Below are 22,955 nucleotides of genomic sequence, written 5' to 3' on the forward strand. Positions count from 1 at the left end.
GCGATGGGGTTTTGATTGTGGTTGTTTAGATGGGAGCAGTAGGGGAGGGAAAGAGAAGGGGATGTGGTTTGGGATATACGTGGGGATGGTTTTCTGGGATAGCTTCTGGTATTTCGAAGGATTAGGGGAGTGTAGGTTTTCTAGTTATAACTTCTCAAGGAAGGTTGGATGAATTACTGGGAGTTTTTGCTCTGTTAAAGTGCAGCATATATTCAAGTATATATATATCGAATTTATATATAAATAGAGATGATTTTGTAGGTTTTATGTTTCGGATGCTGGCTGGTTGGGTTTGGGGAGAGTTATGTGCACGTGTTTATTGGGTTGAGGATGGCTATTAGTGGTTAGTGGGGGTTATTTTGTTGATGTGGTGTAGGAAAAGGTAGAGGTGCAAGTAGAGGTTCTGTTTATTGGTTTGATCATTTATTTAATATGGTCTGGAGTATAAATAAGTGGATGGATGGGTTGAAGATTAGAGGTTGGGGTCAAGTTTGGTGTAATTAGCGCTTTCCTATCTCGCCAGCTAGATTTTTGAAACACAGGGAATCTGCTAGCAAAAATGTGGCGGGTGCGGGTAATGGAGTAGATATACAAAGTAGATCTAGTCTCTAGGAGAATGTAGATGAATTAATTCATTATACAATGGGAGATCTCGGGTGTATGGAGGAGTTGAATACTCTAGATTTTGGGGGATGAAGTTATATTTCCGAGAGGAGTAAGAGGTAAATAAATAGTCAGAAGCTTGTGTGATGAAAATAATGGGTATGATGGTTGATAGTTCAATATCTATCGATAATGTAAAAACTAGCTGTTGATCGTCTCATTAAGCGAAGTAGATGGATAGGAGAAGGTGGGTTGTAAATCTCTAGGTATTTTGTGCAGATACAATATAATTTTAGACTTAGGGAAAACTCAGGATGCACTTAAATTTCTATTATCTTCGCGCGGGTTATTTATATATAGTAAATATATATTCTCCCTGTACTCAAAATTGACTCCTAGTCTAGTACACAACAAGTGCTTTCTCAAAATTTCAACGATTTTGGAGATACAAACTAGAGGGAGGTATTTTATACTACTAAGGTTAATGAAGCAACAAGAAAGAAAATAGAACGCTGAATCTTGCACGTTAAGCAAAGCATTCTTTTTTTAAACAGTGCTTCTAGAGTACTCTTTTCCTTCGTTGATTAATTTTATACCAACAAATGGATGGATTCCGCTTTAGTTATTGTGTGTTCTTAACTTGGCACAACTTTCTCTATTGAGAGTCAATACGGGATACGTTCTTCAGTTCTTGTCGTATCTTTTATCTACTGTGCCAATAATCTGTATTACTACTTGATTGCTTTGAAGTTTGTACTAGTATAGCTATGGTTATTGATGATTAGATTCTATAGAATAGATTGAATAACATCTCATAAGCACAATTTGGAGACGGAGTTATTTTAACAGAACTTGTTTTCCATTTGACTTCTTATGAAAGCGAGGAATTAACTATGAGATGAATACCCTCAAAGGAGGTACAGTGAATAATTTAAGCTTCAAATATCAACAGTCAATGAAATAACTATGCTATTTTCTCTTCTGTATTGAATAGTAGAAGAAGAATAAAATTATCCACTTCAAAAGAATTATAATTAGCAGATAGTAGGATATCAAATACTTAGTTGAAATATTTCGATAAATTGGGGACAATCAGGATTAATCAGTAGCAGCAATAAGATTGAATGGAATATACAAAATTCTCAAATTTACTAGAAAAAAAAACTAAATAATGAGCTAAATAGTGTGAGATGAATAGACTTGCTCTCGTGATAGCTTACACGAGATCAATATAGACAAATTGAAGTAATCTTATATAGAATGAAATTTCACAAATAATAATACGACGAAGAAGTAAAGGTCTACAAGATTAGGAACACAGAATGAAACATCTCAATATCTCGTCATTCTTTGGAGAACAAACCCAAATAAAAGAAAAAACATGAGACAACAATGTTAGTTCTTTTATCAGCCATAGGGAAATCATTTACTAACATCTCAACTTTTCAAATATATAAATTTTTCACTTTAATCATGTCTCAACAGTACTAATTATAACGACAACGTGTAAACTATGCTCTTCTAATATCATCAACAGAACTTACTATAGACTTCGGTGATACTTCCATTATAGCCATCCCTTTTACAGGCACTTTTACCCCTATCCTGCCTCTAAGAAAGAATACCAATTCCACCAGAACAACAACTAACTCCCAGACTTTGACAGTGTAAAGCATTGCTCAAAGCCTTACCATCCACCACAAAAATCTCTTCACTACCAACCATAAGACAAAAACATCCTATTTCCATTCTCATTCCACAATTAATCTTCAGTCCTCTCCACATTCAAAACAAGATCTAACATACAACACCATTCATCAGATCTACTCTCCCAGGTATACGCCCTGCCTCTCTGAACACAGATATCACCCTTTTTCAAAACCGTTTCCTCGCCATCATCTACACATAGTAATCTTACAATTTCACCTTTCATAACAACCATGTAGTCGCATGTGATTGGATGGTCCGATGAGTGAGAGTGATGTAATGTAATTGGGTGGAAAGTCTGCTGTGTAGACTACTCCTGCTGGAAGGGGACGAGGAATAGATATTTCGGTATCGAGGTTTATGGGGGAGGTGAGTGGGACAAGGAGAGAAGGAAGTGTATGAATAGTTGTGAAGCTTGATGCTGAGGGACCGAACGGGTAGAATAAGGGGAGTTGGGAGGAGCAAGAAATGGTCGTGGAGTCGGATTCGGTATGTGAGGTTACTACTGTGTGAGGTGGTGCAATAGTAGACATCTTTGCTGCTGAAATAATTTGGAGAAGGTGGTGGTTTTGCTGGAATGTGTTTGATTTTCAATTGCAGCTTCATTCTTGCTGTGGTGGAAATATTCCATGAACTTTTAATTGTTTTCAAATTGGAGATTTCTTGACTTGATAGACCTATCTTGTGTACAAGATTGGTATGCAGAAATAGGAAAATGTGTAATGATCAGAAAGAAGCCAAGAAGTAGTACTCTACTTAGATCAAATATGAAGCTATTCAAAAGTACACGAAGGATTCTGTGCATACTGTCCCCAAGTAATTCCGCTACCTTGTAACGATTCCCGGGATTGACATAAATGATGATCAAGGAGCGTTCACCAGCGAGAAGCCGAAAGTGCGAAGATAATCCATTCCAAGATATGTGCCGCACTGCAGACAAAAAGAGGAAGCTTTTGATTCCTATTTAACTATTATTGTAAGATTCGTACGCTTGTATGTCCAGACCAATTGTGTTGAGGCAATTTGATGATTGATAGTATAAGAGCGTAAGGCCGAGAGCTGCGAAATTCTTCAGGAAGGATTCAGAACAGTCTAACGACGTCTCCTTTCCCTATCTGAAGTGCCGAGCTCAAAATGCGAGTCCCATACACGTGTAAGAAATTGCAATGCTTGAGTAAGTAAGGTTATAGCAAATCGAAATAATGACGAAAGGTCAATCGCATGGAAAGATATTCGACGACCTAGGCGTATATACCATCGTACTTTCGGGTACAGAATAGGGGGTAGCAATCCCCATTTCATCTCAGTGTTACATTTATCCTTCTGCTCTGTAATTATGCCTTTGCCTGCAAAACATTGATTTTTTGTGATACTCTAAATATCTGGTTTTGTAACATCAGAATTTCCCTCCGAGTTTTCTTACGTGATGTTGCCACGGGACCCTGGAATGCCAAAATTACAATCAGGTATCATCAACAGGGAGATCGATATCTATCTGTCTTATCATTTTGTTGCTGGTAAACCTGAATTGTGATTGGCTCCCCAGTACCCTTTTCGTACTCCCTTGGAAGTTGGAATAGGGTGACTCTAGTCACGGTTACTCCATTTACGGAGTAGAATGCAACTACCCCGTACCATGCAGCCTACATTTAAACACCTCAGATCCAATTGTTAGGAAATACCCTTCCATAAAACAGTTCACCAAGGTGAAGTCGCGGTCACCTATATATTCTCAAAAGCATCCAATTCCAGGAAGCTAATATATACAGAACCATGTCGACAATGAGAGAGATTGATAAGATACCAACAGTGTTGGAACGGCCGAAGGAAATGAAACTACTTTGTCTTGGGCTATCTCGTACGGGAACCAATTGTATGTATCAAAAATGATTCGAATATCTCCTGCTAATATTGCAAATGAAAGCATTGTATCTCGCTCTCCAACAGATTGGCTACACTCCATATCATGGCAACCAACTATTCTCCAACAATCGCCATAATAAGTGCTGGGAGGAGGGTTTGAAGTCGAAGTTCTATGATGGTAAATCATATGGCCTCGATGAGTTCGATAAACTGCTAGGGAATTACGATGTAGGTTTCCTAGTGCCTCCGTATACTACACGCACATGAAGGCATAGTCCCAAGCTAATAGCCATGCCCACACAGGCTGTGACCGACTGTCCTTGTGCCAATTTTGCCAAGGAACTATTAGCAGCATACCCCAACGCAAAAGTCATCCTCACCACGCGCGACCCCGACAGCTGGATACGATCTATGGAGTCATGCTACTACCAAATTCTCGACATACTCTCCTGGAACCCTATTGTGTATCTCGAGCCCAACGAATGGGGAGCCTTTCGAAGCCTCCTCTACATGATCCTAACACATATAACTCGAGGCGAATGGAAAAATCGAGCAGCTTTACGTCGGGGGTTCTTGGAGCATAATGACTTGATTAGATCTTTGGTGCCCAAGGAAGAGTTGTTGGAATTTCAAGCTGGACAGGGCTGGGAATCTCTGTGTCAATTTCTCAATAAACCTAAACCGTCAAGTCCATACCCAAAGACTAATGAGGGAAGTACGGCTGCAAATCTTGTCCGCATGTTTTATCGGATGGTTCTTTTGCAGAAAGCGATGAAAGTGTTGCCGATGATATTGGCTGTGTCAACGGTGATTATAAGCTGGGTTGCATGGAAAATGTACTTTCAAGAATGTTGATAGAAGTTTGGCCCGCCATTTGGTAATTTGTTCTCTCATCAAAGAATGCTGGATATATTGAATTTGTCTGGTTTATCTCTTATATAATAAAGAATTCGAAATTTGATATTAATTCAAGAATCTCCAATTGATTAACCTTACCCACCCAGCTTGATGTTTGGAGGAATTGAAACAACGTTACAAACAATTTATCCATGATGAGTAATAAGATATGAAAAACTCAGTGAGCCTATATAAAATTATTCTTTTCCTGAACATCTAAGAAGGCTCAAACGCGGCTGGTTGACGTAGGAAATGATTCACGTCATACATACCAATCGCATTGAACGTGCAGCGACGATGACGTCATATATAAATCCTCCATCTCCAAACACAACATTAAATCAGACTCAGCTTAGTGTACTGAGTTCAATTTCCTCTTGAATAGGTAGAAAATATCCTCACCGCAAGAGTTCAATTAACTTCACAATAAAGTACAGGAGAACATCACCAAGTCACGGGATATATGACCAGGTTCCCATTATCCATCATCCATCATCCACCAGATTAAACAGGAACAATCTCAACGGATAGCAAACCAAAACATTCCGGTGCGCTCCATAATACTTCTCTAGATATAGCATAGTATAAACTCATTAGTGAACTCGTACATAAAGATGCACCCACAAATCCACGTGCACCGATGTCAAACCCCTCGATCCCGATGGCGCGCAACATGGCAATCTCAACAAATCGATTAGTCAAACCATGGTATTCCGATGACGTAATCCCATTCATTTTCCATCATCACTCTAAGTCTCTGCCCATGACAATGATTTGATTTGATGCCCCTCAGAAGAAGCAGCTCAACCCATAAGACCAGATCAGATCAATTGCTAAAAGCGGGGTGGCTTGGATAAAAGTAGCCTGTTTAGAGGTAGGTATGATGTTTACCTACCTAGTATTATAAGCTAAGTTCCATGACGACTTCTTAAGCTGTTTTTAATACAGACTTATATCTACCTACTTTGAGTTTCTTTACTATTTGGATATCTAGTTCCTTTATTCTATTTACACGAAATACTGTTTAATCAAGCGGGAAAAGATCTGTAAGTTGTACTTTCCTTTCCTTTCCTTTCCTTTCCCGCTTTCCCTTCCTTCTCTCTCCAATATAAGACCTTACATCATCATCCATAAAATGCATCCATCACCCCGTCTCCTCACCACTCGAATTTTCAAGCCCCAAACCAATAAACTAATCCTCTCTTCTCTTTCTAGACAAACACAATACCCATTTCACCAACCAACACTCACACCCAACCCCATAAACCGCATCAGCAAAATGTCTTTCAGCAACGCAGACACCGGATCCAAGGAAGCCGATCCATATAAGTCCAAGAACATCGACAACGTATCATTGAAAGAAAAAGTCGAGGACTTGAATGAATTCATTGATGCCTGTAAGTTTGGTATGATGACTACGAGAGATGGAAAGACGGGCGCGTTGGTTAGTAGATGTATGGCTGTTGCTGCTAAGGTAGGTTTCCTTTTTTTTGTCGTCATTTTGGTTTATTTTCTTGAGAGGGTGGATTGCTATTGGAATCTTTCAGAGTTGATCGGTCTAAGAGCTTCAATGCTTGGAATCACTTAGACTCGATCTGACTGGGAGCTTCATTTCCGAGTTGAGCAATTTATACTAACCATCAAAATAGGAAAATGGAGGAACAACCCTTCTCTTCCACACCAATACCGAGTCTGGAAAGACCGACGAGTTGGCAACGGATTCCCATATCAACATATCATTCTTAAATTCCTCAGGAGAATGGGCTTCTATTTCCGGTATACAATTTCCATCTAACTCTCCCTTCCCCAAACCCCATCCCTCAACCCCAAACCTAACCCAACCCAAACCCCTCGCCTAACCACACTAACACCCCCACCTCAACACAGGCCTCTCAACCGTAGAAACCGACCGCGACCTAATCAAAAAATACTACACCCCCACCCTCAAAGCCTGGCTCGGCGATCTCAGCGACGGCGTCCACGATGGTGGTCCCGACGATCCACGCATTGGAATTATCAAAGTCGATGCAAAGACCGCCACCTATGCTATTGTACGCAAGGGATTGTTGGCCCGAGGAGCCGAGGTGGCGCAGGGAGCTATCACGGGAAAGACGGCTAGTGTTAATAAATTGAGGGAGATTAGTGAGGAGGAGATTCAGAAATGGAGGACTAGTTTGGGAATGGTCCAGTAGGTTTGGAGAGGATAGGTACTTATGATTACTCTTTTTGAGAGACGGGAATGAGGCTATGAATTAATTAATTAATTAACCAATCAAATTGTAACGCGGGGAGCTTGCCAATGTTATACTATTTTAACATTATGTCGATGACGTGAAATGCTAGCCTGTGAATTATGCAAAATATGCATGCCTGCCGATCAGTACCCAATACATACAACCTTTACTCAATCCATTCCCATGTTAACAGAACAACCTATGCTATGCCAAACCCATGTTAAACACTCATAATTACAGACTATCCAAAGTCTCCATGCGCCTCGCTCCTTCAAGTAGTACAAGTCCTTAACCAATGCTCAAAACTATCAATCGTTAGCAACAATACCTTCCAACCAAGCTATCCGATCAAACTTACCAACTTCAAAGGAGTTCTATTCAAACCCCTGGTAAAATTGCACATCGCCCTCTGTTTGGTTGGTCTCTGTTGTAATCTCCTAAACGCCTCTTGAATATGTCTCGTTTCGACAGGAGTCCTCCCCTCGCTGGGCGGATCAAACAATCCTTGTACCTTTCTCTTCTTGCCTCTTTGTTCGCCGCCGGTTTTCTCCTTGCCTAAATCTTCTTGTTCCTTGATTTTTAATGCTTCTTCGGTTAAGGTCTGGACGATTTCAAAGGTAAGGAAACCGAGAATATCAACGATATCGTCGTTGGGTTTGGAATCCGTGACGACGCCAAAGCCAGCCCATTCCTTGAATCGCTTTCCTTTACGGAACGTAAAGGACGCTTGACGGTACTCAGACCAGGTGACGTATTCTTCTTTTGTCATGGCTTTGGTGCGCTCGTCGGCTTTCTTGAGACGTTGTAAAGTTGCATAATTCATTTCTTCCTCATCTTCGTCCTCCTCATCTTCGCGTTCTGGAACTTCTTGGCTGTATAAAGAGGGTACCTCCCACGGAAGACCGACTTTGGCTTTCTTATTCTTCTTGGTGGTATCCGGAATGGGGGCATTTGCTCCTACTGGTTCGTCACCAGCCCCGATATCTGCGTCGCCCCCCTTCTCGTCAGAGTCTTTGACGTTTTTGCGGACATCTTTCCAGGAGAGAAAGGTTCGAAGACGAGAGACCTTAGCTTGGTCATGTCGGATAAGAAAAATCAGGTCGTCTGTCGATATCGAACGACTTCCGCGACGGGATGCCTGCTCAGTGCATTGGCGGAGCTAAACCAGTTAGGGTCATGTGACGACAAAGAAATTAGAGTGATTTTGAGAAGGGGAGATGATCCTTGCGGATATGTACTTACCATTTCGATGACTTGCTGCCTTACTATCTCTTCAATCATACCAGTGGTCTCAGATGATGCTTCTGCTGTCTCTCCAGACACATACATCATCTGTGAAAAGAAACGAAGAACTTGACGTTAGCCATATTCGGTGCGATGTTACTGATACTATTCTTTCACTACAGCTTTTGCAAAATGTGAAAATATTCAAACAATGAATGAACCCGCAGGATATGTATTGCGAAAACATATTCACTATGACTGGAATAGCAAATACCTCACCGCCAGCAATGACTCGATATAGCCTCATAATCTCCCACAACTGTAGGCCATAGCCGATTCATAAAGTATATCAAATAAAGGAATGAAATTTGACCATTCAAACAAAGGTGTAACTGACCTGCTGGATCTCTGTCTTGTACTTTGCCGTTTTGTCCGTCATTTTGGCAACCTTTCACTGTCCAATCACCCAAACTGAAATCTCTCTCTCTCTGAGACCTTATTCATAAATGAGGAAAATGACCAAAAGTACAATTAAATATTGAACAAGAGGGGAATTGATCCAAAACGTTATGTGTAATTGTACATAAATCAGGTAGTGAATGATGAAAGTCCAAAAAGAGCTCGAGAGTGATGAATTGTTGGAGTAACTGAGATCATGACTAACAGGGTGAGAGGCGGTCAGATGTACTTTACTACTTTAAGCAGGCAGAAAGTTATTATTCATATCCACTCTGGGGTAGTGGGGGTCTTCCTGCAGGGCCAAAAAAATTAATTTTCTTATCGAGAGGGACTTTCCTTTCCTACACACATGCATGGGGCTACCACCATTTCGGAAACGCGAGTCTCGAGGATTGTTACGATTATCAAACATTCGACACAAAGACTAGTATACGCAATGCTATTATACACATTGCTGCTCACATTTCAATTGCAGACATATAGCGAGAACATCAAGATCAGATCAAATAGTATATGATCTGTACAGCTTAGAAGGACAGGGAATAAAAGCTCATGTAAATGAAAAAAAAAAGAAACCTGGCTAACCTGGCTAATGCAATGCATATCCATCCTCCTAATAACACCAATGCTAACCAGCTTAAATATCATCGAAAACCCTGTTCGCCCCAACTCCTATCATTTCCCTTCATATAAAAACAGAAGCTAAGCTAATATGTCACTTTCAGGCCACTTCCTCCATAGAATCTGATATCATCTCGAAATTCAAAACCCCTGCGGTCCCTTCCCATCTGCACCCCCAGTTTTGAAAAATTCTGTTACTACGCCAATCGCGTAGCAGCCACCGCCGACGATTGCTCCACCTAGCAACACTCTCTTGGTCTTGCCGGGTTTCTTGCGCTCGGTTTCGGACTTATCTTCCCAGGAGGATTTCCGACTGAAGACATGTTCTTCGCGTCGAACGTCAATATTCGATTTAAATGCTGGTTCCGCGGATACCGGTAAATCGTGGTTAACAAAGCCTGTAGGGCTGGCAAATCTACCAGTTGCTACTTGCATACCATCTATCGGATTGGTTGTGTTATTCTTTAGATCGGCTTGCGATGGTAGGCGTCTTGCTGGTCGAATTTTTCGGAAAACAAGAACGTCACCACCTCCAGAAACAATCTCGTATCCTTCTGCCTGTAATGGCTGGAAGTGTGGAAAGAATTTGGCCGGATTGGACAACCGAAGAAGAACGTCAGCAGGAGTCAAAGCTGATGCAGTATCAGTCACGATTGATGTTGTTTCAGCGATTTTGATGGATTGCATTGTCGAGTCATAAGCCAGAACCTTGTAAGTAGTTGGTTCAAGGTCGGCCAGGGAGTTTTCTTTGGGGACGTTTCTAGCTTTAACATCATTTGCTAGTACCTGGCGATGTTTGGAGTCAATCTTGCCATATGCGTCTTCATAGATATCTCGGATCTCACGAACTAGCTCTTTGTCCTTACCGGACTGTTTTCCGGTCTTTCCATACGATGAAACATATACAGATGAGTTTCCTTCACCTTGGTTCGCGCATTCCTCTTCATATGAGGTCTCCAAGCCTTGAGGTACTTTTGAATACGGATCAACTTCTGCTTTTGCTTTGGTTAAATCCGCCCGAGGAGATGTTGATTTTGCTGCAGATCGATCTAAGGATGTTTGAAGCCTCGGTGTGTTTGGGTTTCGAGAAAAGGCTTCTTTCGAGCCAAGACCATCAATGTATTCCTTTTCATTCTTTGGGACAGTTTGTTCAACTTCTGCCGAATAAGATAGCTCTAGTCCTTTAGGCGCCTTGTCATAACCCCAAGCATCTTTGGACGATTTTGGCGTCAGTTCTCCTGTGCCGTTTTCTTGTTGTGTCCAAGATTTCTGGAACTCTTCTGGAAAGTCCCGAACAAAATTTCCTGTTACTTTCTGTTTCTCGGATTGTCCTGCATCAGCTTTTGTGTCCCTTTGGTCAATGGAACCAGAATCTTTCCCTATTTTGCAAGCTGAAGGGCCTGAACTTTCAAGGGTCTTGGTTTTAGCCTGCCTATTTTGCTCAGCAGCGATCTCCTTGGCAAACTCAACCACGTTTTGATGCGCTTCCTCAAACGCTTTCTCCAATTGCTTTCTCTTCGCGGACTTTTCTTCAAGAGTTTCCTTCTTGTGGTTCTTGATAATTCCCGAAGCAGCGCGAATGTCACTTGCACGAAGTAGGTCAAGATCTTCTCTGGTATCCGGGTCAGGGTATTTATGCGAAATTGATTGAAATTGCGAATTTTTAACATTCGTGTCTTTTCCGGATGGCTTTATTTCATGCACCGTGGAGTCGGAGCCAGAATCCTGGGACATCCTGGCTTGCTTTTGATCATACTCCTTTAATGCTTCGCGTGTCGGATCGGGACTCTCGGGAAATTTTCCATCTGGCTCATTGTAGCGAAAGGACCCATATGAGGTATGGCTATCATAATCCTTCAGACTTTCTCGGACTGAATCTGGCCTTTCGGGAAGCTTGCCATCAGGTTCGTTATACCGGAAGGATCCATAAGAAGTAGTTGTATCATATTCCTTCAACGACTCTTGAACTGTATCTGGCTTTTCAGGCAATTTTCCATCTGGCTCATTGTGACGGAAAAATCCGTAAGTCGTGGTTTCATCGTAATCCTTCAATGACTCTTGTACGGGGTCTGGTTTCTCGGGCAGCTTTCCATCGGGTTCTCTGTATCGAAACGCATTATAGGATGCACAATCATCGTAGTCTCTAAGTCCTTCTTGTATTGGATCGGATTTTTGTGGTGGCTGTCCGTCTGGTTCATTGTGAAAGAATGGTTTGTATCCTTCGCCATCATAATCCTTCAGAGATTCTCGTACAGAGTCAGGCTGCTCGGGTAGTTTGCCATCTGGCTCTCGGAAAAGAAATGGTTTGTATCCTTCAGAAACAGAATCATAGTCATTCAACCCTTCCTGTATCGGATCGGGCTTTTCAGGAAGCTTTCCATCAGGCTCATTGTACATGAATGGCTGGTTGTAGTTGTCGATATCAGCTTGACTACCACTGACATCCGGGGGTACTAAGTTCTGGAATCGGTGACGATATCCTTTGTATGTCTTTACTGGGATATTTACAGGCTTTTCTTCCTTGAACACCTTTCGATTCGTGATTGGGTCTATCTCGTAGTCTTTATTCGCCTCCTTGTCCGACTCGTTTTTCGACCTCAGATTTATCCAATATGCATCGTCAGCTTGTGATAGGCGGATCGACTCACCACCATCTCTGTTCTCTACATCCGCTTTGAAGGTGTACTTGGAGCGAGCAGGAGAAAAGTAAATTGTTTTACTGCGCATGAAGTTATGCATGGCGTGTTTGTAGCCTGGAACTCTTTCATCATGCTTAGTGTCCCTAGTAATTGGCTCTGCTTCGTCACGACTCTTGACAATTCGATCCATATTAACCCATCGTCCTCCAGGTCTTGTATCATGTGCTTTCCATGCGCTGCACCCAAAACTCTTCCCAAAGTTCTTCACAAAGCTCGAAGGTTTATGGTCCCAGGCAAACTTGCGATCTAAAGCCTCAAGGTATTTATATTTCAGAATTCGATGACGGCGTTTGAGTTCTTTTTCAAACCCCGGGTCAAGATATGAAGACCAATAACTACCCAATCGAAATTCTCGAGTTTGTTGATTGTGCCTGATATTGTTCGAGGTTGATCCGGCAGACCGAAGTATCTTGGCAGAAGCGGAAATCGATCCATATAAGATCAGAGGAGATGCCGTGGTCTGCGAGACCGAGGTGAGTTGCGAAGAAAGCATTTCGAAGACTTATCTCGATCGTATCATGCTCGGTGACCTAAATCATGTTTAGAAAAGAGCCAGAGATGAATCATATTTATACATACCAATGGTGTTTCATTCAACCTAGCCTTCAGAATTTGGCTAGTCGAAAGGAATCAAGATAGGATGAGTAAAAACGGAGCAAATTTATGAGATATGATGCTATCTAGGTTAGAATGGCGAACTTGTCAAAAGAGAAAACAAAGGCAGGAAAACCATTCACGCTAGGGATAAGTACTTTACGAGTAACTTTGACAATTCAAACAATCAAAGTTAAAATATCCTTTATTCCACTGGCTTTGATCTTTCGAGGTCTATGAAGACGTCCAAATGGCGTTTGTTGCGAATTCGATCGATCGCTTTGTTTTTTGAGCTTGATAGAAGCCTTTGCTTTGATTTGATTTGATTTTCTTTGCTTGTGACTGATGGATGGGTTGATTGATTGTGATTGATAGATTGAAGAATCAAGTGAATTTGAAATATTGAAGAAGTGCGCTGATATGTATCGTATCGTATCGTAGGGTATGGTGCGGTATGGTACGGTATGGTATGGTATGTTATGGTATTGCACACGATAAATAATCAACAGAGAATCTCGATAGATAGGATCTCAATCCAGGTGGAATCAATTAATCACCACCACGAGGGTTGATGTAATTTATGCGTATACTGATTGATGGACTGATAAATTGGTATACAGTAGTGTAGAGTAGTGTAGTGTAAGAGAGAGATGTAATATATAACAAGAAGTCGAATCAATCAATTCAAACCGATCACTCAAATCAATCACTCAGTCGATAAATCCTCTGTACAAAGATAAGTAAAAGTAAGTAAGTAAAAGTAAAGTCAGTAAAGAAAGCAAACCATGAAAGTAACAACCAAACTCAAGGCTGTGCAGCACAGTAATAAAGCAGTATAGGAATAGGTATAGGAATAGGTACGAAATATCCGTCCACACACACATGTCACATACCATTTCATTTCATACCATACCATACCATACCATACCATACCATACCATATCGTATCGTATCGTATGCGGCGGGTGGGTGCGGGGTAAAGGTCATCGATCCGATGCGCCATGGATTAGGTACGTGGTGTACGGAGTAGTAAGGTTACCTAGTACCTACCTACCTAGTACCTAGTTAAAATAATTAATTAACCCGAGATTTCCCGATCGACCGACGCGCGTGCTCACTGCCCAGTTGCTTGCTTGTGTGGAGAAGGATAAGAGAGAGAGAGGGGAAGAAAGCCTAATTTGTTGGTGGTGGTTAGTGTTTAGTCAGCTAGCTATGTTCTGATTTTGATTCGTTGCTGTCCAAGGCTTAGCTTTCTTTGGGCTTTTTGGGCGGTTAATGTGGGAAAATGGATGGGTGGGATAATTACCACTACCTGCCTTGGTACACCAGTACCTACATAGCAGGTGTTCCGATATTTACCCTTGTTCATTCACAAGCAGAAGAATTGGATTGGATTGAGGATATAAAATGTTTCATTATAATATATATTTGTGAAATATTAACACTCTGTCTATCTATTTGAGGATGTAAAAGTAAATCCTTTCTCAATTAATCAATTTTGCCGTGAAACCCAATGCTCAAACCTAAATAAGCCATGATTCTCCCCCTCCTACAAACCCAAGCAACTCCTTCCATAACTTTCCCTCATCTCTTCCCTCATGAAACGCCTCTCCCAAAACTGTGTACAACTCAACGACCATAATTGAAGGCACAACGACATAATGGACACGAGCTCTGGTTGCTGCTCGCAAACCATTTGAACAGACAATTTCCATGAAACGTATTCTTACACGTTCCACATTTCTTATCCGGCGTTTTCTTGTCGCTAGATATGATACTGTAGCAAATGGCACATTCGGTATGTCCCTTAAGACTACCCTCGACGTTACGACGGAAGGTGGTCAGTCCATCGATCAAGCTGCCATTGGAGAATGTGATGGCACCCTGTACGATGAGTAGCCAACTTCGCCATTTCTTTTCTGGGACGGCAACTCGGTTGAGGCCCTCGACTTTGACGTTGTAGAAGGGATAGTTGGGCGGAAAACGGATGGCAATTTGAACGCTAGTATCATCAATTTCATACCCAGCAAAGACTGAGCGAACGCCCTTGGAGGCTTTAATTTCGAGCTCCTTCTCCCCTCCTTCCTTGGCTTCCTTTGAAACTGCCCATTCATCAACCTCATCCAACTTATCCGAAATCAGAAGTGGAGTAAAATATTTCTCTGTCCATGTCTCGACCGCTTGACGTGTCTGCTTAGATTGGCAGTCAGAAAACCAGTTTTTGGCAAGATCACCAGTGTGTTTAAGACATAGATGATATAGATGAATAAGAAGCCATTGCATGTTTCGCTCGTTTGGTTCAGCATCTGCGAGTGATGTATCATATTTCCGGATGTATGATTCATTAAAATGTGCTTTCTCGAGGTTGAGAGGTACACCTCCTGAATGGCCTAACACGTCGAAGAGAAACGTCAAGAATGACCCGATGCAGTTTTCTGACTGGAGGTGATTGCAATAGTCTTTACGAACTTTCCAAGATGCCGTACTGAATGAGTCATAAACTAAATGCCATGAAAGTAAATAGCTCCGAATTGAAGGGGGAAATTCTGCAAGCTCTTCGTCGTCAAAGTTGCGGATGGATGGCGCATCTAAAAGAAGAGACAATAATTCCACTGGTAATTGAGCATCTGTAAACTAGTTAGCATGTAATATTTTAGGGTATTATAAAGTAGCTACATACCTTTCTTCTCAAGAATGGCATTGACTGAAATCTCCTCTTGCTCTGCAGGGATGGCTCGATGCAGGACGTCAAATGCTGCGGATTGGACTATCCTATTTTCTGAAGCTATCAACGGATAGAATTCAGAGATTTCATTGACGTGACTCAAAGGTATTTTGACTACCAACCGGGATAAGATATTATCGACAAACTCAATTGGTTGTGTTGGTTTAAATCTAGGTAGCTTCATGAGCTTGATGAAGCAACGAGATGCAGTTTCTCCATACTTAGTTAGCGCGTCCTCAAGGTCATCATTAGCATCTTGCAAACTCCGCAAGCTCGAGAATAGTTTCAAAGACATCCCCGTCATGGGGAGCTTTTGGTCGTAGTGCTCTTCGCTTTCCATTGATTCCCAAGTCTTAATGCAGAACTCCAGTGTCTTATCCCAATAGGACCCGTAGACTGATTTAATCGCTGGAAGCAATCTCTGCAGAGCAAGACAAGACTCAGAAGAGAGCTGATAGTTTGTGCTTGCAATTTCGGGAGTCCATGAAAGAATTTGCTTCACGGCAAATACTAATCTGTTCTGAGCCACAGGAAGGTCATCGCCATCGTATATGGATAATGTTGCATTCAAGAGAACAAGTAAACCAAGAGATTTTTCAGACTGAGCAGTGGCACCAGCAACATCACTAATGAGCCGATTGCAAAGATTGCCGACAATCTGACTGGTACTGAGAGTTTCGTGGAGCCCGGTCAAGATGGCAACAGCCCCAAGGACGTTCGATGTAGAGGACTTGAGAATTTCAAGGTTGACGATCCATTCCTCACTCCCCGCTGGCCATCCATGTTGTTCAACAAGCTTGGGTAATAGATGGCTCAATACACGAGCGGAGTAGAAAGAAGTAGATGTATTGCCGGAGGAGGCATTTAAGAGCTTCAGAACCAGGGTGTGAACAACACCCGAAAATTCAAGTGGCGACCCTGATTCAAAGCCCTCTTGCCAAGCTTTCGAATGGAGTAAGATGAATGACCATGACTCTTGATATATCCTGTCCACAAATTCGCGCGCACCAGCAATAGCTTCTTCGGATGATAACACGAAAAGCTTGTTGGTTTCTAGCAAGTCCAGTTGGTCGTTCGCTAGTTCTACAGTCAAGCCCAAGAGATATAGAATCTCGGCCAAAGCATCTTTTGATAAGCGATCAGGATGCTCTCGAATTAAACGTGCCGAATACATCGCCATTCTCAGAGCTACAGAATACCCATCGAGGTCTCTCTCAGGTCGGGAAATGTCACTACCCTTTTGTGTACGAACCAAGAACACAGCTCCCGCAAATGGTCTCATCACTCCCAAAGTAGGATTTGGCACTTGGTCCAATAGAGGAGCTAAGGCTTGAGACCATTTGATGGCATCTGGAAAGAGTTCGAGGTGGAGCAAATTATCATCTGAGGTAGCAATAACTGCTTCGGCCTGTTGAATAAGTGTATCGATGCTAGAAATCATTGTCAGCCACTTCTGTTTTGGCGGTTACAAATTGCAATGGAGAACTATACTCACGTCAATGTTTGAGGATTTGCATTTTCCAAGTTTTCTTTGATTATATGAACGACAGAGGAAGCAGTCACACCAGTTCCGTTGTCGATTAACGATCGTAAACTTATAGCCCGTTTACCAAGCTCAGAGTCTGACAGCTCTGTCAGTGCCAAAAGCTTCGTGATTAGATCCACATGCGCATTTCCTTCTCGAATAACTTCAGGTCGTCTTATGGACAGTAACTCGAGTGCTTTAAAGACAAGGTTTATTCTGGGATTAGAAGCATCTAATGCAGAAATCATACTTTGCAGTAATAAGCGTTCTGTTGGTTTGGAAAATCCATTGAAAACCACTGCCGCTTCGAATAAGGGCCATCCCTCGTTGTTCCCTTTTACCACTTCGCATGAAGTTTCAAGAAGGAAACCTTGGAGAGCCTGGTTATCAATAACTAAATCCGAAACATCATTACAAGATATTAGCGCTGTAATAGTTTTCTGCCGTTGCAAGTCCTCGGGGGTCGATAATAGGGCATCGATAGCGGCCTGCCAGATATTTTTGTATCTACTTTGCTGTCCAGGGATTGAACGGAATTGGTCTAAAGCCGAAGCTAGGTATGAAGACGACGGAGACGAAAGTAACTTGGGAAGGTGAGTTTCCATAAATGTCTTTACGGCCTCCAAGGTCGAAGAAGAAGCTTCAAATAACTGCGGAGAGGACCTCAGCACGAATTCTAACACCGCACTAGCAGAGTACGGTTTTCCATTCCTGTTGATAATGACTTGCAGCGCACTTTCAACTATATCGCGCGAAGGTTGTAAAAGAGGATTTTGATCGGCTGCCAAGTCCTTTAGCTTGAAGGTTTCAGACAAAAGCGAGAACCAACGGCGGCCTTCGGCGATGACCGCATCTTGTGACGATGAATAGTCCTTGGATTGCTCCGGCATTGATGTTTGAATCCTCGTAATAAAACCTTGAGCGAGCTTTTGCCATTCTTCCCCGAAGGACGGCTGAAGATTTGAGTTCTTTCCCAGAGTGATTATGAAAAATGATACCGTCGTAGACGGGGTATTACTCCTAATCAGCCACTCGGAAGTATTCGAGGATGGATGGAGATAGTGCTCAAATACAGGATAGGTGGATTTCTGCGTGACCTCCATTTGTTCAGAACTTGACAGGTTCCCAATACAGATATTGGATGTTTGTCCGTAAGCAAGCCACGCGTCATGAGAGTTGGACTTATGCTCCTCTCTCTGATTGATGCTCTTGCGGAATACCTCCAGAAACTCCAAGATAGAACCGGATTCTTGTGGTAGAACAGCTATTGGTAAAATTGCCACAAGAGCGCGCAATGTCTGCCAATAGACAGGAGAAGAGCCTTGTGAGCCTTTTCGAACGAAAGATTTTAAATCGTCCGTGGCGGAATGTTTGCCTTTATATGCCGAAGTCCATACTTGGGGAAATTGTTTGGTTAATTGGTATAAAGTCTGCAACAGTTGCAAAGCAGATGTTGGTTGAGGTGATCTCAATGCTTTTGATATGAATGCGCGACTGATAGTTCCAAGGTTGTTTTCGACCAGTTGAGTTTGCTTCTCAATGCAAAGCAACAGCAATTTATCGGTACTTTTTCTCGCAGAAGCATCCTCACATGAAGCTAAAGTCCATAATTTCTTATTGCTGAAAATAACCTTTTCGTAGATATCTTGATGCTTGGATATATCATCATTGCTGAGCTTGGCCAGCAGATTAGCAAGAAGAGACACGCTCGCACTATTCACCCTAAAGTACTTTTCATTTGCGTCTTCTGTCGGGACCGATCTTTCGTCGCTTAAAGTATAAGGGGTTTCATTTAAGGCTTCCTCGGCGTAGTCGAGGATCTCGTTCTGGCAACGCTTCCAAAACATATTCATTTTAGCATCTGTATCGAGGAAAGATGCAAGACCATCTGTCGCAGATCGCGCAACGGTTCGGTCTCTATCATATGTTCCTGCCAGCCAGCTTCCCACAATTTTTGGTATATATCTTTCCATTCTTTTCCGAGCCGATTTTAAAAGCTCATACTGCACACTGTGAGATAGCTCGCGGACGCGGCGTGAATTGTCTATGGAAATTCGAGGGTATACATTGACCTGTATAATGTGTTAGAGAAAGTACTCGCTACGCTCTCCATGACGCATCTTACCCAAGCTTCTAAAATTGCCTCTTCAATGCCTCCTTGCTCGTTTGGTTGATTTTGAACGAATGTTCGCAGATCCTCTAAACCTTTCGACTTTGTTGTTCCATCTTTCTTAGAAAGGTTCTTAAATGATACAACGACATTGGCGTCACTAATTAAAGAGAGGTTTGATGGTTCCGAGAGGTATGATAATCTAGTAGATGTTGTAGTAAAACCGAATCCAGAGCCCGGAGCAGTAATAGTCGCAGCACGAGTGCTAGAAGCCTGCGATGTAAATTGTCGTTTTCCCATTTTGGGTAGACGATTTGATAAGGGTAAAAGAGGATGAAATATCAAAAAATCTAATAGCTAATATCTAATATGGTTTGAATATTTATAATGGACGAAGAGCTGAGGTAGGTTTGAATGTACGGATGAGAAAATGATTGTTGGAGGGAGGAGGGGAAACATATATTCTCGTAGTGGAGAAATTTCATAGGCCGAACAATGACGGCAGAGTGTGGGACATTCAGTCAGTCCAAATAAAAACTGGCCAATGGTATTGCTAGAATTATCATTACTAAGGCTCTGGCCCTCAAGCCACTTTTTAGCTATGGATTAGCACAACCTTAGAAGCCACAAACTAAGTAATACTGCCGTACTTTCAAGGCGGTCAGAAAAGCTCCGTGAGCTCACCGGCGCAAACACGATGAATATCAATCAATGGTCACGGGTAGCCATGATAGCTATGATATCGATGGCTACTGCAAGAAAGGAACAATTCAGGAAGTTAAAAGTTGATGATTATATTGACATAATCTTTGGATGATGAAACTTTCCATCACAGCTTCACAATAAACTTGACTAAATTTCGGAATTTATAGTCAAGCTCATCATCATCATCATCATCGATATCATCGCCCATGGATCCTCAGTTCATTTTACACCAAAAGGTCATATCGTTTTCTTTCCGGAAAGGTTTATACTCGATGATCCTCGGGCGCTCAAACTTTAGCTGGTAAAACCTTCTTAGTGAAGGTCAGACTAGCAATGATATGTGAGATGGAGCTTTTTGTCTAGGTGGGTTGGTGTGGAATACGGAAGGAGATTCATTTGCGAAGGATAATAAATGAGTTTGCAAATGCTTGAAATTCGAAGAGAGCGGTTGTCCGTATAAGTGTATGTATCGTCCTGCTGGGCCAGAAATACTGTTCATATCAATAACATGAAACATATCGGTTTTGAAATTTTTGGAAATGGGGAGGTGACATGGTGGAGAAAGATGTTGGTCTCAATTCAGTTCTAGGTGATTGAAGAACATGAGCTAGCTCCTGATTTCCCGTACGATCGATACCGTAATCATGAGATTTGTTGGTATGAGGTCGCACATAATAAGGTTGTTCATTACACAATGCATGAACATTGAAAGGGCTCGATATGAGATAGCACTTGCCAATACATTCAGAAACTATGTCAAATCTTCACACTTTTGATATTTCTATGTAGTTGCGGAAATAAAATAATCAATTAAGTGCTCCTTCTATTTCAAGCAACTGTACTTTGCCATTCTATACCTACTTTCAATTCCGCTTTACAATTCTCTGTCTGGCCATTCACGTCTTATCACAGCATACATCCAATTCATTCATTTTAAGATTGTTATATTTTACCACTCGCTCGGTAATCACATTCTTTTTGTTGCTTTTTGAATAGGCGGGGCTCACTTATTCATTGTGAATTGATGAATTGCTAACGTTACGTGCCCGATAGTCTGTTGCACCAGAAATTAGAGCAAATCGGACGTTTTAAGGTCCAATTTGTCCAAGATCGCTCTGAAAACAAGGCTATAGCACTCTTCGATCGTTTCTCCAAATTCCACGGCTGGTTCTCAAAAATCCACAAGAGAAACCTGGACCTAAAAGGCTAGCGCCGCATGCCATGAAGGCCACTAATGATACGTCCAATAACGTAAGGGAAAGAGGTTGCATCGCCATGGAAAAATGCCTTATGTGTTCCAAAACCACATTCCAGATCGAGTCTCCGACCGACGATTGTGATAGAAGACTGAAAAAATGCTTTGCGTTCATGAAAAAGCGTGCTAATGGCAAGCATGTGAGCGATGACGAGCGTGTGAATAGTCATGGATATAAAGGGCTCACAAAAACTTGCTCCTTCCTCCATTTGCAACCTTCCCATAAGAAGCTCACCACACTCACCACAGAATATTTATTCGAAGTTCGGGTCGCAGAAGGTGACGGTGAAAATGGCCAAACAAGATGGAGCTCAGAATTCTGGGAACCAAATAATTGGGACCCAGAGAAGGATATTGCGGATTTCTGGTTGCGTATGAAGATGCCTTGGATGATCAGAATGATCAGTGAGCCCTTCGAAATCCTTATGGGACATTTTTTATGTCCACTGGAGAGGCCCGAGAAATGCAACGATAAGTGTCGTATGCAGAGAAATTCAAAAGACTTCAAACTTGTTGGGGATGTCCAGCCAATGGCTATTTCCATGGACTGCAAGTGTACGAGGGACAACCCACCGTCTCAGAAGTGGCATGTGCGTTTGTATAAACGTAAATCAGAACGTTCAATACGGGAAGACGAAGAGAAAGAACTTCTAAAAGATCATGAAAAGATGCGAGAAAATCAGAAGCAGAAGAATACAAGTCCGAACGAAGAGGAGCTTCACACGATTGAGGAAGAAAGAGAAGAAGTCACTGAGAACCGTGAAGGAGAACCGAGAAACGATAATTCTCTTGCAGGCAATAACATCCCGCCCCACGATACAGGAGCACGCGATTCAACGATTCAGGAAAATGCAGTGGGATTAAACGATGGTAATCCTCAACCCCTCGAAGATGAAAACATTTCAGCAACTGCTTTTGCAGCCGGTGAAGACATTAATTCAGAAGAAGTTGATGATGGAATTAGTCCATGGGAGGGTACCCAGCCTCAAAACAGAAGAAAGAATATCAATGACAGAATTTGGTACTCGTAGAGAAAAACGATGAGACGGTATAAAGTAGAATTGAATAACAGCGAGTTTGGACGCCTTTAGCCTTAAACAAAACACAGCAAAGCACAACACAGCACAGCACAGCATCTTTCATGATTTATTACACGTTCCTTTTGACAATTTGCTGATTGTGGTAATTTTTACGTAACGGTTGATCCGGTTATAATCAGTATACAGTGCATTGATTACGAGACAGCCGTAATTGGAGGTTGTGAGTGTTGGCAAATATCTAGCTTCAGGTTATGAGGAAATATGAGGGAGTCTCACAGTATCATGTGGAAGTAAGCTGCTGGTGGCCAGGCGCGGGTGGCCATGGAGACCTCCTAGCATTCTGAAGAATTGCATTCTATTTCTCATTATGTTCCATGTTTTCAAGTTTTTCTTAAGGTTATCTATATTGATATTCTTTTCCTAGAATGACACATTGAGTTTTACTACATACTTGCAAGCTAATGTGAGGATTCTTGAGAATGGGAAGTTTTGTTGCACGATTTGAATTCGAAAATAAAGCCAATTTCCCGGTCGTCCTCTTATGGTAGGTAGTTACCTACATAGTCTTCAGTATGGAAATGGAAGGGAAAAAAAGTTTCTTCTTACTTTCTATATGTAGATATTAGGTAAAAGCAAAAAACCTCAAACAAAAATGAAAATGAAGTGTCGTCCCATTTCAGTATACTTATGCACC

At 41.9% G+C, this 22,955-nt stretch overlaps 7 protein-coding genes across 7 annotated transcripts; 3 read left to right on the plus strand and 4 right to left on the minus strand.

The window, feature by feature from the left end:
* Positions 1 to 2,365: 2,365 nt before the first annotated feature.
* On the minus strand, positions 2,366 to 2,545 carry SS1G_07561 (predicted protein; the record flags this gene model as incomplete). Its single annotated transcript, XM_001590887.1, has 1 exon — positions 2,366 to 2,545. One exon carries the CDS (start codon positions 2,543 to 2,545, stop codon positions 2,366 to 2,368), a length of 180 nt encoding a protein of 59 aa, XP_001590937.1.
* A 1,538-nt stretch (positions 2,546 to 4,083) lies between these two features.
* SS1G_07562 (hypothetical protein) lies at positions 4,084 to 5,028 on the plus strand (the record flags this gene model as incomplete). The annotated part of the gene is made up of 3 exons (XM_001590888.1): positions 4,084 to 4,183; positions 4,235 to 4,401; positions 4,477 to 5,028. 3 exons carry the CDS (start codon positions 4,084 to 4,086, stop codon positions 5,026 to 5,028), a joined length of 819 nt encoding a protein of 272 aa, XP_001590938.1.
* Positions 5,029 to 5,743: 715 nt separating this feature from the next.
* SS1G_07563 (hypothetical protein) lies at positions 5,744 to 7,262 on the plus strand (the record flags this gene model as incomplete). The annotated part of the gene is made up of 5 exons (XM_001590889.1): positions 5,744 to 5,791; positions 6,065 to 6,116; positions 6,495 to 6,544; positions 6,720 to 6,846; positions 6,973 to 7,262. The coding sequence occupies 5 exons, from the start codon at positions 5,744 to 5,746 to the stop codon at positions 7,260 to 7,262; spliced, it is 567 nt and encodes a 188-aa protein (XP_001590939.1).
* A 341-nt stretch (positions 7,263 to 7,603) lies between these two features.
* Positions 7,604 to 8,967, minus strand: SS1G_07564 (hypothetical protein; the record flags this gene model as incomplete). Its single annotated transcript, XM_001590890.1, has 5 exons — positions 7,604 to 7,609; positions 7,663 to 8,463; positions 8,547 to 8,656; positions 8,808 to 8,847; positions 8,926 to 8,967. The coding sequence occupies 5 exons, from the start codon at positions 8,965 to 8,967 to the stop codon at positions 7,604 to 7,606; spliced, it is 999 nt and encodes a 332-aa protein (XP_001590940.1).
* A 782-nt stretch (positions 8,968 to 9,749) lies between these two features.
* On the minus strand, positions 9,750 to 12,800 carry SS1G_07565 (hypothetical protein; the record flags this gene model as incomplete). Its single annotated transcript, XM_001590891.1, has 1 exon — positions 9,750 to 12,800. One exon carries the CDS (start codon positions 12,798 to 12,800, stop codon positions 9,750 to 9,752), a length of 3,051 nt encoding a protein of 1,016 aa, XP_001590941.1.
* Positions 12,801 to 14,424: 1,624 nt separating this feature from the next.
* Positions 14,425 to 19,561, minus strand: SS1G_07566 (hypothetical protein; the record flags this gene model as incomplete). Its single annotated transcript, XM_001590892.1, has 6 exons — positions 14,425 to 14,519; positions 14,632 to 15,528; positions 15,582 to 15,673; positions 15,773 to 17,056; positions 17,122 to 19,223; positions 19,277 to 19,561. The coding sequence occupies 6 exons, from the start codon at positions 19,559 to 19,561 to the stop codon at positions 14,425 to 14,427; spliced, it is 4,755 nt and encodes a 1,584-aa protein (XP_001590942.1).
* Positions 19,562 to 21,241: 1,680 nt separating this feature from the next.
* On the plus strand, positions 21,242 to 22,252 carry SS1G_07567 (predicted protein; the record flags this gene model as incomplete). Its single annotated transcript, XM_001590893.1, has 1 exon — positions 21,242 to 22,252. The coding sequence occupies one exon, from the start codon at positions 21,242 to 21,244 to the stop codon at positions 22,250 to 22,252; it is 1,011 nt and encodes a 336-aa protein (XP_001590943.1).
* Between the last annotated feature and the right edge of the window lie 703 nt (positions 22,253 to 22,955).

The sequence above is a fragment of the Sclerotinia sclerotiorum genome, genomic scaffold (genome assembly GCF_000146945.2).
Source record: "Sclerotinia sclerotiorum 1980 UF-70 scaffold_10 genomic scaffold, whole genome shotgun sequence".
Lineage (NCBI taxonomy): Eukaryota > Fungi > Ascomycota > Leotiomycetes > Helotiales > Sclerotiniaceae > Sclerotinia > Sclerotinia sclerotiorum.